At 35.9% G+C, this 18,655-nt stretch overlaps 1 protein-coding gene across 1 annotated transcript in view; it reads left to right on the top strand.

Annotated features, from left to right (window-relative positions):
- WASL (WASP like actin nucleation promoting factor) overlaps positions 1–17,981 on the top strand; it is a 67,046-nt gene extending 49,065 nt beyond the window's left edge. The window contains exons 9-11 of the mRNA XM_079930943.1: positions 4,698–5,218; positions 12,562–12,670; positions 15,216–17,981. Coding sequence (XP_079787069.1) covers positions 4,698–5,218; positions 12,562–12,670; positions 15,216–15,277 — 692 coding nt within the window. The 3' untranslated portion in view covers positions 15,278–17,981. The remainder of the gene's footprint in view (positions 1–4,697; positions 5,219–12,561; positions 12,671–15,215) is intronic.
- The last annotated feature ends 674 nt before the right edge of the window (positions 17,982–18,655 follow it).

Here is an 18,655-nt window from a genome sequence, read left to right as displayed (position 1 = left end):
CAGAAGTAGTAATTTAAATATAATCATGAATTCTGTAATGTATAATAAGCATTTTCAGAATATAAATAATGAAAAATCTATTTATTTTGAAATACATTTTTTTTCTTGGCTAAAGTATAAAATTTGTCATTCGGTACCTGAGAGCACAAACAACTTGCAACCTTTTAAGAGCTGATATTTTATTTAAATCACCTTGTTTTTTGGTCATATCTTAATAATTATCACAGTAAAATGCAAATACAGTTAATTCTGAGTTTTCTAATATAACTGTTATCTCTTTGCCACCTTATTCATTTGGGGTTACTTTTCTTCTTCCTAGTCTTTGCATACTCATGATAGATAGTGTAGCAAAACAAAAGCTCCAGTTAATCATAGCATTCTTCTGAAGAATTTAACTCATTTTCAATTAGGTATTTGACTTACCTGTATCTTTTTCACTGCTGATGTTCATTCATTCACTCATTCATATATTCAGTAAACATTGTTATGTCAGCACTGGTCTCTACTCAGGATATTTCGATATAAAGGTACGGTTTCTGCCCCCAGAAATCTTAGTCTGGTGTGACAACAGGTATATAAAGAAGTATACAGTCATAATTACTGTTGTGGAAACACAATGCTAGTCCCACTGAAACTAGTATGATGCTAATTTATCTTATTTCATGAAGAGATTACATTTCCAAATTCTGTGGATTTTTAATAAAAACATCTGGGGCACAGCAACATTATTGTTTTTTAATGCGGCCAGAATGAGTTGTAGTTACAGTTAGTATACAGATGATGGAAGGTCTTGTGGACCTCTAGTTTGTTCCTTGACTCTCTTTTTCTCCACTGTTACCACTCACCTTCACCTTATACCAAAATATTTTCAGGGTCTCTCTGAGTTCTCTGAATTTATAAGTTTATAAATACTCTTGACATTTGTTAGTCCATACTGCTGCCCTCTCACCTGAATATCTGTAACTGAGAGTTGTCTGTATTAACTTAATTGAGTTTGTTTTTTAAACTTATTATTACTGCTTTTTATTCTAATTGCTTTTAAAACATCAAATTAGGCAAGGTCGTTCCTCAATTAAATTACCTAAAACAAAAAAAATTCACAGGCATTACATAAAACATGCTTTGGGAACTTATACTCAAGATTCATGTACTCAAGAATCTTATCTCCCAGTTTGAAACCTTTTAGACAACCAAGATTGATTTTATAGAAGGTACATTTTTTTAGAGGAAGAATAAAAAGACAGATTAATGATTTTTATTAAGGAAATGTTTTCTAGGCAAAACATATAGTGTGTTCAGAAGTATGAAAAAAAATTAGAGACAGAAGTTTATGAAGTTATCATAAAAATATATTTTGTAAAACTTAAATCTCTTGAAATTTATTTTGTAAAATCATGTAATCAAATTTGTAAAAAGTAGGAGACCTTGTGATTTCCACTGTATCTTTTTGTGTGTGTGTCTTTGCAATTGTTTGAAGTCCATTAATTTCTAATAATCTGTTCTTAGGTCCACCACAGTGGAGTGGTATGTATGGGGGATGTTATTTGGCCCAGTGTACTAAATTATGCATGTGTTTATTTTCAAAGAAGCTACAACTCATTTATCCTGCCTCCAAATCTAACATCCAGTAAGGTTTTCTGCCTTCTATTCAAACTAATGTTTGGGGCTATGTAACTAATGTTACATAGATGCTAAAGTAAAAAAGGAAGTTTATTTCTATATGAGTCAGAGCTCATATTTCATCTGTAATTTAGATAATTTTTTTGAAATTCTGTGGATTACCTCTTAACTGCACCACTGTTTTTATTATTAATATACTTATTTTTAGTGATTGCTTTTCACAATTGGTATTATTTCAATAACCTACATAAAATATACTTACATTTTTACATTAATTTGGGGCAGTGGGGAGGACTAAACATAAGCAAACATGCAGTTATAAATGACTACTCAGAGAGTTGTTAGTATTCCCATAAGTTTAAATTTGTCTTGAATAATACTTGCCTGGTTTACTTCATCTTCATGAGAGTAGTTTCCTGAATTCTATAAAACTACATTTCTTTTAAATATTAGTTATATTTATATTATTTTACAATTTCTGCTTATAATTCCCTTAAATATCTAGAGTTATCTACCAATTACTCTTAATATTAATTTGATCTGAAATAATATCTGAAAGTTAAGTATATCAACTTTTCTTTATAGTGCAGCATCAAGACGGGGTTTTTTCCATAAGCCTCAGTCTTTCTTCTTTTCTAACTAAGCTTTGATAGTAAGAACAGTTTTATTTGTTGTAACGTTTGTCTCATGCTTTTTACTTTATGTATTTATTAAATATCTAAGAACTATCATTGTCATTCTGATTCTGGTGTTCGTGTGACTCAGTTTTGAAAATCTGTAGGCCGCCAGACTTTATCACAGTGGTGTGTGATCTGCTCAGCAGACATTTTTGTGCATGTGAACCTAACGTGCTATCTCTCCTCTCCTCCTGTTTTAATTCTTTCACCTTTTTACCTTGGTATGATATGGCATATCTTCTGCATACTTTCCTTTTTTTATGTAGGCATAATACAGATTTTAAAAATAGAAAGTTGGTAATAGATGTTTTCCTCATGAAAATACAGAGATGTTACTGCTCACTTTTCAGATAATAGAAATGCTGAACTTGTGCTGTACCCAAACTTGGTGCAGTTGATAATTTATTCACTATCAATTAAGGCTCTCCCTTTGCCTGAACAATAATTTACTGTCTCTTTGAATGGGTATTAGCTGAGTCCCACATTATTCCAATAAATGTGCTTATTCCCAGTTCAAAAGAACTTTAAATCTATCTATTGAAGAGATACATCATTGTACATAGAAAAGACTATGGTTCCAGAGTCCTTGGTGAAACCACAGGAAATGATGGACTAATACCTTTTGTAGTAGAATAGAGTGGGTCCTTTTCCTCTTGATTAACAAACAACTAAATCATAAAAATGCTAGTTCAGACAACGTTGATTTTTGAAATGTAAACCTCAGCTGATTAAAATGAAATCTTTGTATCTGCTTGAAGGATTTGATGTACTATCTTATTCAGGGAGTATACATAATATACATATGCCATATCCTCTTGGTTTTACCCTGTTATTACAAATTATGTTAGGAAAAGAATTTGGTTTTAGCAAGTTTAAACCTCCTTGCCTTGGATCTGGTGAGAAAATTGGGTGAACCTTAGCTGCAACACCCAGATCTCCAGTATGCCTTGAGTGTAAATCATAGGAACTTCCCTCAGTGATGGCCTGTATCCAAGTAGGATGACTGTCCTGTTTGCAGCTATATATTATTTCCAGTTTTAAAAGTTTCTATGCCAGGAGACAGTACCCTTGTGAGCTTTGGCCTTTCCGTATATTTCATCTAATGTTTATGACTACATTTGATAGCATATTTTAGAGTGTATTTCCATGATAGTCCCAAATAAAATCAGAAGATAATGTTTGATTTCCTTTGAACTGAGGGGGGCCTTTTCTTCTCTGGTATCATTGCATTATTGAGCATCTGAGCCTATTATTATTTGAAATTAAGGTAGGTATTTTTATTATATAGATTGTCGAAATATCCATCAATAATATATTGGTTGGTACCAGTAAATACAAATAGCTGTTATGGGTTTTAGGATTTCTTTATTCCTAAAAATAGTTATTTTTTCTAGTCACTCTTTAAATGAATGGAGAAGTAATGAAGTTCATTATTATGTAAGTTTGTGTATGCTGTTGGTAAAATCATGTCTCTAGAAATGTAATAAATTTTGTACTTTGAATTTGTTTCTCTATTTTAGCTTACATTTTCCCTTAAGTAAAATAAGAATGTATATGTCATTACTACCAGGATAATGTTAATATTTTATTAATAACTTTAATTTTACAGTGTTTAGAAATTCTCAGTTAATTTGTTAATGGATAAGTAGTTGAACATTTCAGCTGAGCAACCAGCCTCCCTTAATGCCATCACTGGAATTGCTGACCATCTTTTATTAATGTAGTACAACAGATACAATATATACATGATATATTGTATTATATATCACTATAATATATATTTATTACATAACTTGTATTATATGTTATTATATGTTCTATACATGTAAAAATGTAGGACAATATAAATTACAAATGTAAGTTAGGTGACAAAGATTTACATTGTCAAAAAGTTTTGAGTTTAGCTCAGATTAACTTGAATAAATTCTAATAGATTATACTACATTAGCTATTTAATTCTGAATGTAAATTAATTTTATAAAACAACTAAATGTACTTGATTCTTTAAAGAGAGAAGGTATCCATTTTTATGAAAATGTAAAATGTCGCTTATTGCCCAAAATGTTTGATATCATTGTTATAGTTTTATTATTATTACATAAAAATGTGTTTATTCCCTTACCTTGATAAGTGGTGCTGATTCCTAAAAACTAAGTTCTACTATTTTAGCTAGTATTTTTTCAAGATAGACCACGAAGGCGATCTTCAGGCCGAGTAGTCCCAAACAGAGTTGTAAGGTATCATCTGTGCCCAGGTATCTTTGTAAAGTAACATACAAAGATGAGGCCTCTTTTTTCCCCCTCATATTGGTTTTTTTTAATACATGTTGAAATGAGCCGCTTTTTCAGTATCATGTTTTGCGGGGGGAAAGCATGCTTTTTTTTTCTGTTTTCATTGCAGCACCACCACCTCCACCACCGTCCCGGGGAGGGCCGCCTCCTCCCCCGCCGCCTCCGCACAGTTCGGGCCCTCCTCCCCCTCCTGCCCGGGGAAGAGGGGCTCCTCCCCCACCCCCTTCAAGAGCTCCCTCGGCTGCGCCGCCACCGCCGCCTCCGTCCAGGCCAGGTGTCGGGGTGCCTCCGCCACCGCCAAACAGGATGTACCCTCCCCCTCCTCCGGCCCTTCCCTCCTCAGCGCCTTCCGGGCCGCCGCCACCTCCTCCGCCAATGTCGGTGGCGGGGCCGGCGGCACCGCCCCCGCCGCCTCCACCTCCCCCGCCGCCGGGGCCGCCACCTCCCCCCGGCCTCCCTTCCGATGGTGACCATCAGGTTCCAACTTCTGCAGGAAGCAAAGCAGCTCTTTTAGATCAAATCAGAGAGGGTGCTCAGCTAAAAAAAGTGGAACAGAACAGTCGACCGGTGTCCTGCTCTGGAAGGGATGCGCTTTTAGACCAGATACGGCAGGGTATTCAGCTGAAATCTGTAAGTAATCTGTTCCTTTCGGTTTAGACTGCCTGTCTTAATGGAATTTTAAAGCAATTATAAGACATCTTTGAAAAAAATTTTTTTACTTTTTCTCTTGGTGTGTGTTTTTCCAACCCTTACATACCCTAAAATGCGTAAGTTTATACCTTTACCTGTGTGGTCCATACTTCTGTATCAAAATATCACCCCAGAAAGTTCCCTCATGCCTCTCCCTTCTCAGAAAGGATCACTGACCTGATTTCTATCACCATAGGTTTAGTTTGCCTATTCTAGAACTTCATATAAAGAATATTGCACTATGTTTGCAATCTGTCATTCTACACTTTTAAATAAATTTTAATTTAAAGAAAAATCTTTATTAAACTATACAGAAGTAAAAATAGTCCTATTGAAACCAATTGTAATCATTTTGGCAAAGTCAAACCATTAACTTTATGAAAACTAAACCATATTTTAAAGTTTATGTGTCTGAAATTTAGATTAGTAGAGAATGAGACTCCACAGAAAATTCAAAGAGTTCTAATTAGAATTTCTATAGTGACAGATAATTTTGGATTCTCTGAATTGGTTGAGGTCATCGTTTCATCTTCCAGAGCAGAGGTTGGCAAACTTTTTCTTTAAAGGACCAGATAATAAACATTTTAGGCTTGCAGACCATATGGTATCTGTTACAGCTGCTCAACTCTGCTATTATACCACAAAAGCAGCAGCCATAGACAGCACATAAGTCAGTGGGCATGATTGTGTTCTGTAAAGCTTTATTTATGGACACTGAAATTTGAATTTCATGTAATTTGCACATATCACAGATATTCTTGTTTTGTTTTCTTTCAACCATTTAAAAATGTAAAAAATCATTCTTAGCTTTAAAAAAGTTATACAAAAACAGGGGACAGGCTAGATTTGGTCCATGGCCGTAGTTTCCTGACCCCTGACCTAGAGCCTAACCTGGCTAACATTCACATGCTTCCTCTGGGCCTTTATGTGTGGTCTCTCAGTTCCAGGAGGAACATTTGCTCTGCAGGGCTTCAGGCAGGTTACGGATGGTAGATTTTTCTATGAAGTAAATGGAGCTGAAAGGAGATTTTAATTGAAAATTATTTTGCAGTGTGTAGAGAATTATGATAACTTACTAAATCTCAGAAGCTTTAGCTAGGAAGAGAATGATGGCTAGGGAACACAGCTAATCGAAGGAAAGCATTTAAACATCAACCTAGCACAGATTTAAGAAACTTCTTTAAAATGTGTCTACATCTTTTCTTAATATGTATTCAGGATGATACTTAGATCAGCCTGTGAACAATCACCTCTGCTCCCTCTCCCCATTTAGTTCAGACTACAGGTTTCTCAGGAGCAGTTGAAGAACTTTGAATAGTTGTTGGGGGGGGGGGAATTATTGTCAAAATGACCACAGCCCAGGTGAATAGCAGATTTTAATGGGGTCATATACTTTAGAATTTCAAATACATAAGTTGACCCTTGGACAGCAATGGGAGTTAGGGGTGCCAGCCCCCTGAGCAGTCAAATCTGTGTATAACTTTTGACTCCCTAGAACTTAATTACTAATGGCCTACTGTTGACTGGAAGCCTTACCAATAACATAAACAGTTAATTTAACACATATTTTGTATATGTATTATATACTGTATTCTTACAACAAAGTAAGCTAGAGAAGGGAAATGTTATAAAGAAAATCATAAGGAAGAGAAAATACATTTACAGTACTGAACTGTATTTATTGATGCTGTAAGTTTACATCATCTGTTTACAAGATGAATAATCTATCTGTTAGTACCTACATCAATTTGGTCAATATTGTCTTATTAATATAATACAAACACTGTAGATGTTATATGTAATACTAACAGTAGACATCAAAAATGAAAAGAATGTGAGAAATTTATATTTATTTACATGTATAATAATTCATGCAGCGTTAACGGAGAGACAGCCATATGATTGCTTTATGGTAGCCTAGCATATTCGATATGGTTGCTTCACAGTAGCCAGCCTATATACTAGTGAATGAATCGTTATAAAATTTTTATGGCATATGTTAGTACAGTCATATTCATAATACTGTATTGGGAACATTGTTATATGTTTTTTCAAAAACCACTTGCCTGTGAAGGTAGGCAGATACGCAGTTTCTCCAGTTACGAGAGGGGGGGCATACTGTATGGTAAGGTAGTTCTCCAAAAGCAAAGTTGTAGAACAGTAAGAAAACTAACACAGTGTTAATTTTATATTAAATATCCCTCACCTTACGCCTATGTAAGGAGCGGCTATCCACTTCAACTCTTACACACAGTGTTCTACATGATGAATACTTAGGTGATGATGATGACACAAAAATATTTCATACACTTCTTGCCATATAGTTATTAGATTTTCACACAGAGACACACATACACAACAGATAAATTTATTAACTGTACAGCATGATGATTACTATTCATTAAGTGGAAGTAGGTCATCGTAAAGGGCTTCATCCTTGTTGTCGTCACGTTGAGCAGGCTGAAGAGCAGGAGGAGGAAAAGGAGGTGTTGGTCTTTCTTGCTGTCTCAGGAGTGGCCTCAATGGAAGATGTGGAGGGAGGGGTGAGGGGAGGCAGGAGAGGCAGGCACACTAATTTTATAGAACTATATCATACTGGGTTGGCCAAAGAGTTTGTTCGGTTTTTCCCGTAAGATGGCTCTAGTAGCGCTTAGGTTGTCTTTAACTTCATTCGAAACAATTTTATTAGACTGTATTGTGACAGCTGTCATATCAGCGTGCATTAAAAAAAAAAAACTTACCAAAAATTGGTGAATTTTTGTGTAGCCGTTTTAATATTGAAAACGGAAGAAAAACATTTTCAGCATATTATGCTTTATTATTTCAAGAAAGGTAAAAACACAGGCAAAACGTAAAAAAAGACTTGTATAGCGTATGGAGAAGGGGCTGTGACTGGTTGAACGTGTCAAAAGTGGTTTGTGAAGTTTCGTGCCGGAGATTTCACGCTGGATGATGCTCCACGGTCAGGGAGACCAATTGAAGTTGATAGCGATCAAGTCAAGACATTAATTGGGAACAATCAGTGTTATACCACGCGGGAGATAGCCGACATACTCAAAATATCCAAATCAAGTGGTGAAAATCATTTGCACCAGCTTGATTTATGTTCATCGCTTTGATGTTTGGGTTCAACATAAGTTAAGCGAAAAAAAACCTTCTTGACCATATTTCCACATGCAATTCTCTACTGAAACATAACGAAAACATTCCGTTTTTCAAACAAATTGTGATTGGCAATGAAAAGTGGATACTGTACAATAATGTGGAACGGAGGAGATTGTAGGGCAAGCGAAATGGACGACCACCAACCACACCAAAGGCCGGTCTTCATCCAGAGAAGATGATGTTGTGTATATGGTGGGATTGGAAGGGAGTCCTCTATTATGAGCTCCTTCCGGAAAGCCAAACAATTAATTCCAGCAAGTACTGCTCCCAGTTAGAACAACTGAAATCAGCCCTTGATGAAAACATCGGGAATTAAGTCAACAGAAAACGCATCATCTTCCATCAGGATAATGCAAGACTGCATGTTTTGTGATGACCAGGCAAAAACTGTTACAGCTTGGCTGGGAAGTTCTGATTCATCCTGCATATTCACCAGACATTGCACCTTCGGATTTCCATTTATTTCCGTCTTCACAGAATTTTTTTAATGAAAAAAATTTCAATTCCCTGCAAGACTATAAAAGGCACCTGGGACAGTTCTTTGCTCAAAAAGATAAAAAGTTTTTAGAAGGGCTTCCCTGGTGGCTCAGTGGTTGAGAGTCCGCCTGCTGATGCAGGGGACACAGGTTCGTGTCCCAGTCCGGGAAGCTCCCACATGCCGCGGAGCGGCTGGGCCCGTGAGCCATGGCCGCTGAGCCTGCGCGTCCGGAGCCTGTGCTCTGCAACGGGAGAGGCCACAGCGACGAGAGGCCACAGCGGTGAGAGGCCCGCGTACCGCCAAAAAAAAAAAAAAAGTTTTTAGAAGATGGAATTATGATGTTGCCTGAAAAGTGGCAGAAGATAGTGGAACAAAAGGGTGACTACATTGTTCACTAAAGTGCTTGGTGAAAATGAAAAATGTGTCTTTTATTTTTACTTGAAAACCAAAGGAACTTTTTGGCCAACCCAATAATTCCTTGTTTTAGTTTTAGTACCCATATCATAGAAGGGTCCGTGTTGTAAAGGAAGTCAAATGCAGTCTTGAATAATCCGAGAACCCTTCTTTCTTCCAGATTGTCTCATGTCCATTTGTTTTCCTGGCACTGCTTCTTCTACATTTTCTTCATCATCATCTGGCACTGGTTTGGAAACACTCATCTTCATCAAGTCATCTTCTGTTAATTTTTCTGGTGTGGTATCTGTTAGCTCTTTTATTTCTCCAAGATCCATATCTTGAAACTCTTCACCACCACTGCCACCACCTCCCGCCACCTTTTTTGCCATATCAATGATCTCTTTCATGATTTCCTTGCTTGGCTCTGTTGTAAATCCTATGAAGTCATATAGAACATCTGGACACAGTTTCTCCAGCAGGAATTTATTGTTTTGGGCTTGATGGCTTTCACCACATTTTCTGTAAGAACAATGGCATCTTCAATGACGTAATCCTTCCAGACTTTCATGATGTTCTCTCTCCCGGAGTTCTCTTCTATAGTTGACAGTTCGTCACATAGAGTACCATGTGTAATGAGCCTTAAAGGTCTTTATGACCCCCTGATCTAGAGGCTGAATTAGAGATGTTGTGTTGGGGGCAAGTAGACCACTGTGGTGTTGAAGTCATGGGGTTCTGGGTGGCCTGGGCACTCTCCAGTATCAAAAGAACTTTATAAGGTGGTCCCTTACTGGCAAGGGACCTCCTAACTTCAGGGACAAAGCATTGATGAAACCAATTCAGAAAAAGTGTTCTCCTTGTCCAGGCCTTTTTGTCATCTAACCAAAAAGACTGGCAGCTGGTGTTTATCTTTTCCCTTCAACAAGAGTTAGCAAATTTATAGATAAGAGCAGTCCTGATCGTAAACCTGACTGCATTTGCACAGAACAGCAGAGTTAACCTATCCCTCCTCAATCGTGGTGCTTGCTTCTCTTCCTTACTTATAAGTGTCCTTTGTGGCATTTTTCTTCCAGGGCACTTCTAGGACACTTTCGTCTACATTTAAAACCTATTCAAGCAGATATCCTTTCTCCTCTATTATTTTCTTAATGGCATCTGGGAACTCCTCTGCTGCCTCTTGGTCGGCAGAAGCTGCTTTTCTTTTAAAGCCAAACCTCTTTCTAAAATTATCAAACCGTCCTTTGCTGGCATTAAATTTTCCAGCTTTAGATCCTTCACCTTCCTTTTCATTTAAGTTGTCATGTAATGACTTCACTTTTTCTCAAATCATTAGAGTCTATAGGTATGCCTTTCTTATAGCAATCCTGCATCCACATGGAAGCTGCATTTCAATATGAGATATAAAGTTATTTCACAAAAAGTGCAAGGTTTTTGCACCTGATGATGTAGCTGCAGCGATGGTTTCATGAATTTCTTGTTCTGTTTTTTATTATGGTCCTTAATGCCAGATTCATTTGTCTTGAAACAGTGGGCAGCTGCAGCTGCAGACCTCAGTCTACAATACATATCACACAATTCAGCTTTTTCTTGTAATGTCATGACTTTTCTCTGCTTCTTGGGAGCACTTCTAGCATTACTAGTGGTGCTTAGTATGGGTCCCGTGGTTTTGGTCAAGGTTTGCAGTATTGCACTAAATACAATGAAAAATACATGAGAACTGCGAGAGATCACTTTTTACTGTGATACGCAATTTATTGGAGGGACAAACTGCTCACACTGATAACATCACAGGGAGTTTTAAGCGTATACTTACAACACTTGAGCATACTGAAATAGCAATAGGAGGTGGGGACAAAATTATTACAGTAGTACAATGTGCACTACAGTTAATCCTATGCAGTTATGATTTAAAACTGCATCTTTATGTTTGTTTACATTTCTCTCAACAGGGAATGGTGCCGTGTACAGTCTGTGTATAAGCTTTAATAAATTCTATCTTTTTATAATAGATTCGTGTATATTTTATGGTAGTAAATGATAAAATAGATGTGTATATATGTTTTATGCAATCATGACATATCTAACTTTTTCTTAATTTTTTCCATACTTCTAGGCAGTGTGATTCATCTGTAAGTTTTTTCAAATGTAGCAAATCTTTAAAAAGTTTTCCAATATATTTGTTGAAAATAATCTGCATATAAGTGGACCCATGCAGTTCAAACTCGTGTTGTTCAAGGGTCAACTGTGTGTGTGTGTGTGTGTGTGTGTGTGTGTGTGTGTGTGTGTGTGTGTATGTAATTATTTAGTATAGCTGTGCTATTTCATTTTTAATTATACCAGTATCATCCCAGGGACAAAGTTAACAAAATGACTGTTTTGTATAAACGACTGCTCATTTTAGTCAGAGTGCACATACAGCAATAGTTTCTAAATTGTATTTTTTTTTCCTAAATCTCTACAAACTTCCTGTAGTTTCTTTTTTAATGAGTGTTGGAATCAGGGATTATTTTATATAGAAATTAGATTTTAATGAGACCCTTTGATATTGATTTTTTTCCCCCCAAATGTAGTTTATATTAGGTAAAGTACTTTAGTTAGGGATAGTTAGTTGCCTTGTGAGGTACATTTTGAAAGCTACGCATCTGATCTCCTCCTCCTACACGATATGAGAAGGAAGGTTCATTTTGAATTCTAGTATATTATATATTGTACATATTTACATTATAACTTTATATTAAGTATAATATTTAAAGTTATAAAGCCTATTAGTAAAGCTGAGTTTTTCTAGGAAACCATAAGTCTCTTTAATTGCTCTTAGATATCCTAAAATGTTCTTCTCTAATAACTTTAGGCATCTAAATACTACCTTAGTTTTGTAAAGTGATGTCCTTTGATAATCGTTTTAAAGTTTCTCATCAGCCAAGGCTTTGTGTACTAGAATGAACAGAAGTAACCCAGCTGTAAGGGCAAGTATTATTTAGGAAAAAGTTTGACTGTTGTATTAAATTTGGAAGTGTATTAATGGCTTATACATTAAGGAGGGGAAATGTATCTTGGAGAATTATTTTAAGGCAGCAGTTTTTTTTCTTCTTAATTTTGTTAATCCTATTCTAGGCTTGATTGTTTGCTTTTTTTGTTTTGTTTTGTTTTAAAATAATAAAGTGATTCTAAGAGAGAAAGATTTTCTGGAGACAGAGATTTGTTGCTAAGGATGTGTTACTAAATTTTGCTGATTTTCCTTTCCAAGGTATCTGACGGCCCAGAGTCTACACCACCGACACCTGCACCCACTTCAGGAATTGTAGGTGCATTAATGGAAGTGATGCAGAAAAGGAGCAAAGCCATTCATTCTTCAGGTATATTTGCATGTGTATATATATATATTTAATAAATTTGAATATTTGAAGTTCTGCTTCTCTTTTTATTCTGTGACACAGTCTTTGCTAGATTTTCCCCTGCTATTGAATAACTTATTGATGTAGGTTCTAGGATATATTTTAAGTTGTTGCAACTGTGACTAGTCTATTTGAAGCTTAATGGATGTCAAGACACCACTGTCATAATCATAAATTGGAAGAACAACTTTAGCAAAATGACAATTTTGTTTCCTGAACCAGAAATACTAATAGAATGCCTGGCAAACAACTTGTAAACAAGGCTGGAGAGTTCTGAATCTCATTCCTGTGACATTCTTGTGACATAAGAAATTTAGGTTTCCCTGATTTGCAAGAGTTGGGGCTGAGAAATGAGATAATTTATACTGTTTCTAGGGTTTAGTAAAGAATCCTAAAGTTTTTTGTTTCCTCTTTTTTTTTTCCTAAAAGGTTTATTTGAATAAACTAGTACTCATTTGAGGTTATTAAACATATACACACCACCACGTAAATGAATATCACTTTTAAAAGAGAGAAAGAATATGGGTTTTGCTGGTGTGATGGTTGAGGTTTACTGGAGAGCATGATGTACTAGAAGCAGATCTTTGTTCTTATTAAATCTATTACTTACTCCCTGTGGTGGACCTCAATTCTCCAGTTTGTTACATGTAGAGAATTCATAAATCAGATGATTGATATGAACAGTAAGTAAACTAATATGCAGCTAACCAGCAGATTGCCTAGCACATAGTAGGTGTTCAGTAAATGTTATTTTCCTTCTCTTTCTTTCTCCTTAAGGATGTGGGTATCTAAGATCTTTTAGCAACATTTGTTTTTCTTAAATAGGCATTTTTATTTCCGTACCGTGTTACAAAGATAGGATAGGTTAATTCAGTCCACAAATATTTATTGTGGAATAATAATAAAATAACAAAACAACAAAAATTCCTGCCTTCATGGACCGTGCATTCTAGTGAGAAAGAGAGAGACAATAAATAAAACAAATTAGAAAATATGTATATTAAATGGTGATACGTACTAAGGACAGAAATTAAGCAGAAAAGGGAGATATAAGGACTAACAGGCCGTGAGAGGGAAGTTCATTTTGAAATAGGATAATGAGGCCTACCTAAGATGTCATGTGAGAAAAGACCAGACGGAGTTCAGGGAGTAAACCATGTAGAAAACAGGAAAGTGTGTACAGCCAGTACAAAGTTCCTGAGGTTGAGGAACAGTGCCAATCAAGGTCAGTAGGGCTGGAATAAGAGAGCAGGAGAAAGAAGAAGGAATGTAGTTTGAGAGGTGGCAGCGGGTCAGGAGTAAGGCTTTGGAAGCCATGAATGTGATGGGAAGTCACTGGAAGGTTCTTAGCAGAGGAGTGGCAGTGATCCAAGCTAGAGATGATGCAGGTTTGAATCAGGTTGGGAGCACCTGAGAAGTGGTTGGATACCAGTTATACTTTGAATATGGAGGTCATTGGGTTTGCTGATGGATTGGAAGTGAGGTTTGGAAAAAAAGGAGTGATGGATAACTCTGAGGTTTTTGAACTGAGCAGCTGAAAGAGTGAAATTTTCTTTAACAGAGTGGGAAAGATGTAGGAGTAGCAAGTTGGAAAGGAAGGATTAGGAATTTGATTCTGTACAAATTAAATTTGAGATACTTATTAAAAAATTAAAAGATATTGAGTAGACATTTGGTTATGAGTCTGGAATTCAGGGGAGAGATGTGAACGGTTAATATAAATTTGCATGTCATTAAGATATACATGGTATTTAAAGTTATGGAACTGGATGAGCTCATCAAAGTGGGTATAAATGGAGAAGAGAAAGTTTAATGAGTTTGGAGCACTGGAGAGTGTGGTATCTTAGAAGTCAGGTGAAGAAGTGTTTGAAGGAGGATGGAGTGATCATCTGGGTCAGGTGGGTGTGATGGGTCAGGAAAATGAGAACAGAGAATTGAGCTTTAGCTTTAGCGACGGTAGGTCCTTGGTGACCCGGAAGGAGTGGTGTCAGTGGGTTCAAGGGAGAATAGGGGGTAGAAGAGGAGATTAGGTACTGGGACTGCCTACTCCGTTTCCTTTATGGCTTAGTGCTGATGCGGTTCCCACCTGTCACTGGAATTATAATTAAAATTGGTAGCCAAACAATGTGCTGGTTATATTTTTTACAACTTTTCTTTAAAGACAGTCATTGAAGGGACCTTTGTTGGGTTTGCGATATGTGAGCCTAAAATTCAGAGAGATCAACTCAAATGTAATTTTACATATAAAGAAACGCAGGTTGAAACTGGTTACATAGATACTTAGGGACTAGAACCCAAGTCTTCTTAGTCATGTTCTAATCTTCAGCTTACTATCCAATACTCTTTAGATGTATTTTACTGATTCATTTTAAACCATTTTAGTAACTAGATTCCTCCAGGTTTGTGTTTTAGAAACTGAATAATTAGAGAAGTCCCCTAAGAATTATGAAATGTCATTTGATTTATACATATGTTTTAATTGTTTGTATTAATGATTCTCTTCTAGATGAAGATGAGGATGAAGATGATGAAGAAGATTTTGAGGATGATGATGAATGGGAAGACTGATCTATATATTATATATATATTTTTAAGGTGAAATACTAAACACTACTTTCTGTCTATGGATTCTGTAAAATTATCATGTAAATGTTCTACCAATTTGCTGTATATTTTTGTTGCCTTTTTTGCTTTTTTTTATTAATCTGTGCAATACCTCATTTAATCTGTAAGGGTTTGTCATAATCCTCTGCAAAGCTACTCCCTGTTACTGTGTGCACGTTTACACCAGGATGCTCACTTAATTTGTGAATATTTCTCATTCCATCAACAAGGGAGTTTAAATATTATATGTGAGACTGACAAAAACCTTAATGTAATTTAGTTATAATGCCAGAAGGAAAACACTATTTTCATACCCTACTTTTTCTGTACCTAAATTTTCTTATTAAAATCTAGTATAGCACTACATTCTTTTTTAAGTGATGCAAACTTTAGTTTATTTAGCCCCTTCATTTCGAACACATGCCACATGAATGTTGAAGCTGATACATTGCACAGTTCTCTAGACATCACTACACTGATGCAGTTTCTCAAATTTTAGCAATATGCGCTATGTAAAATCACTACAGAGATGCTAGTTGGGAAAATGGTAACACACCTCTTACAGCAATATTGCCTGTTACTGTACAGATGTGGTATTTGGAGGCTGGAATCATAAGGAGCCCTTGCATACCTATGCTTGACTGAGGTTATTTTTGTGCTATAGCAAATGTGGCAGGCTCTTTTAGGCAAAAATTTAAAAAATATTTTTGGTACTATTCTGAAACAAAAGTTGTTGAGGTTTGGGGATCTTAGAGATAATTTCGTTCTACATGAACTGAAGGAGGCTATACATTGTGGTTACTTCAATATTTGGTTAAATATACTGTAAAAATCAGAACATCATAAAAGTGGTGTGGAATTAAGTATTTTTATTTTGCAGTCTGTATAGATTGAGGTATTCAGAAATACCAGACATAAAAATCTTACCTATTTGGCAAAGGTATACACTGTAATGATGAAACTATTATGCTGTTTTTTTAAAGTTTGATAATTTCTCAAGATTTTTGTCAAATGTCAGGTGAAGGGTTACATTTTTCTTAAAAGATTGGTGGTCCCAATGTCAAATTTCTTGAAATACAAAACTGAATGACAGGTTTAAAAAAAAAAAACAAATAAAACTTTACAACCTGCACATTTGTTATGTATGCTAAATGATACGATGCCTCTCTACAATACACTAGTCTGCCTAAAGGTGGTTGTTTCATATTTATAGCATTAATTATCATACCTACCTACTTTAAATTTTAGGTAGAAAAATTATCTGATTTACATACAGACACCTATTTTTCTCACATTGAGTCATACTCAGAATGTAGTTGCAAATGTATTTCATTACTATAGTCACAATATCCAACTAAAAATTAAGCTGTCTATAATTGTACCGACCAAAATCTGGTGTTGGCATGATCTTGACAGGCTGGACCTGCAAGATGTGGCTTGAATTTTAACCAGTTATCACATAATCTCTAGTGATCATGCGTCTAGTTATCATGAGAAATAATTTAAAAGGTTTTGTTGCTGAAAGCAGTAAGTGGTGCAGTAAAACAGTTAAGTTATTCAAAGAATGTTACCTACCTTGCAGGAATAATTTAAGAACGTGGGAAAGATTCTAGACTTTTTGTTTCTTGCAAAAACAGTGCCCTCTGCTGCTGGAAACCTTTTTCTGCTTACTCTCATTTTTATTGTGGCTTGAGCTCTGTGGGTCTGGTGTGGATGAGGCTGGACAACTACTAACCAGTAAAATTAGAAATTTGTGCAAATGGTAAATAGAACATTGTAATTATTTTAAGTAATAATAAACGTGTTCCTTTCTTTTATTTTAGACATTATACAGAATTTTTAAAATATCTTAGAAATATCTTTAAAGTAATGCCAATCTAAGATCTCTGTTAACTTTGGGGCAAGGAATTCAGGGTTTCCCCGCTGACTTTGTTATGATAAAGATTTATCAGGAGCTGCTCTGAGCAGAGGATATCAATTCTTTGAATTGGAAACGCAATTTGAAATACGTCAGGTGGGTATAAAATTTGCCAGTGATAATCGAGTTTATTCTTTCTTCTTAAAGGAAAAGTAAAAGACTTTGTTGTTGTTGTTTGTTGTTGCACAAAGTCTGAGGCGCTATTGGTTTAAACACAGCAGCTGTGGAGCTCCGTCCAGCCAGGAAGACTAAATCCGCTTTAGACGTAAAGGTTGCATGTTTCAGTCCCCCACTGCCTTGCGTTGTGGACAGCACTACACCTGTGCACAGCCTGAGGGCCTCCCACGTGTGCTCCAGCTAAATGATTGTCTGACAGCGTTCGCCTTTAACAAACTAGCATGAGGCTTTTTATATCTGAATGCTGCGTGATAGTTTCAGCTAGCCACATGCTGTATGTATGAGATTCATAAAGACTCTCAATCATTCACTTCCATTTATCAACTGAAATTTTGTTTAGTATGTGAAATATTTTTTTGAAATGTATAGTGAATAGGATGTTGCACTGGTGGCAATTCATCATGGAGCATAATAAAATTAATTTGACCCAAATAGTATAAAATAGTGTGTTTCTTATTTGTTTATTGTCAAGAGATTAAAATGGGTAAAAAAATCTTAAACTGTATAGTAACGGGTTCATAGCAGTGAACAATAGGGTTGAAAGTTTTAGCTGACTGCATGCCCTGAGAGTTGGAGCATGCCGTTAAATAAACATGGTGAGCAAAAGAATGTTACACCCTGTTCTGGGAAACGTGACGGCTGCTCAGCTGTTCCCCTGGGAGCCACTGCTGTGGTACACAGAGCATTCACATTGCAAGGTCAAACCAGAACTCTCGCACACCGAAAATGTTGCAGTTTCCTAAATCAGAGTAATAGTGGAGTTTACTGGTAGTTGCAGTAGAAACCAAATGTAAAGTTCATGTGGGACTTAAATAGCTTTTAATAAATGGTATCAAACATGGTGCTTCCTTTTAAATAGGAAATTCAGTTTTTGATAAATAGAATTTTCTGTTCTCCTGGCCCTGGCACAAGTGGGTGTCTAAAGATTAAACTGAGTTACGGAATCCAGCGTGTAGGATGCTACAAAAATGCCTTCTAATAGTGTTAGTCAAATTTAAACATTTCCATAATGATATGTCCTATTACAAATTTTGTTTCTTAAAAATTTTTTTAAAGAGGGAAGTGCCTCAGAATTGCTCTTGTCGCATTATATTAATCTAATCAGTGAAGAAATTCCTGAAACAACTTACTCTGCTTTAGAAAGGGAGTTCTTAAAGGACAACTATAGAGATAAGGCCTGTTTATTGTACAATAGAAAATTATTTATGGAAAAGTTGAGACATTTTATTTTGCACACCTATCTTACT

Source organism: Stenella coeruleoalba (genome assembly GCF_951394435.1).
Source record: "Stenella coeruleoalba genome assembly, chromosome: 9".
In the NCBI taxonomy this organism is placed as follows: Eukaryota; Metazoa; Chordata; class Mammalia; order Artiodactyla; family Delphinidae; genus Stenella; species Stenella coeruleoalba.
This window is presented reverse-complemented; position numbering and strand designations above follow the sequence as displayed.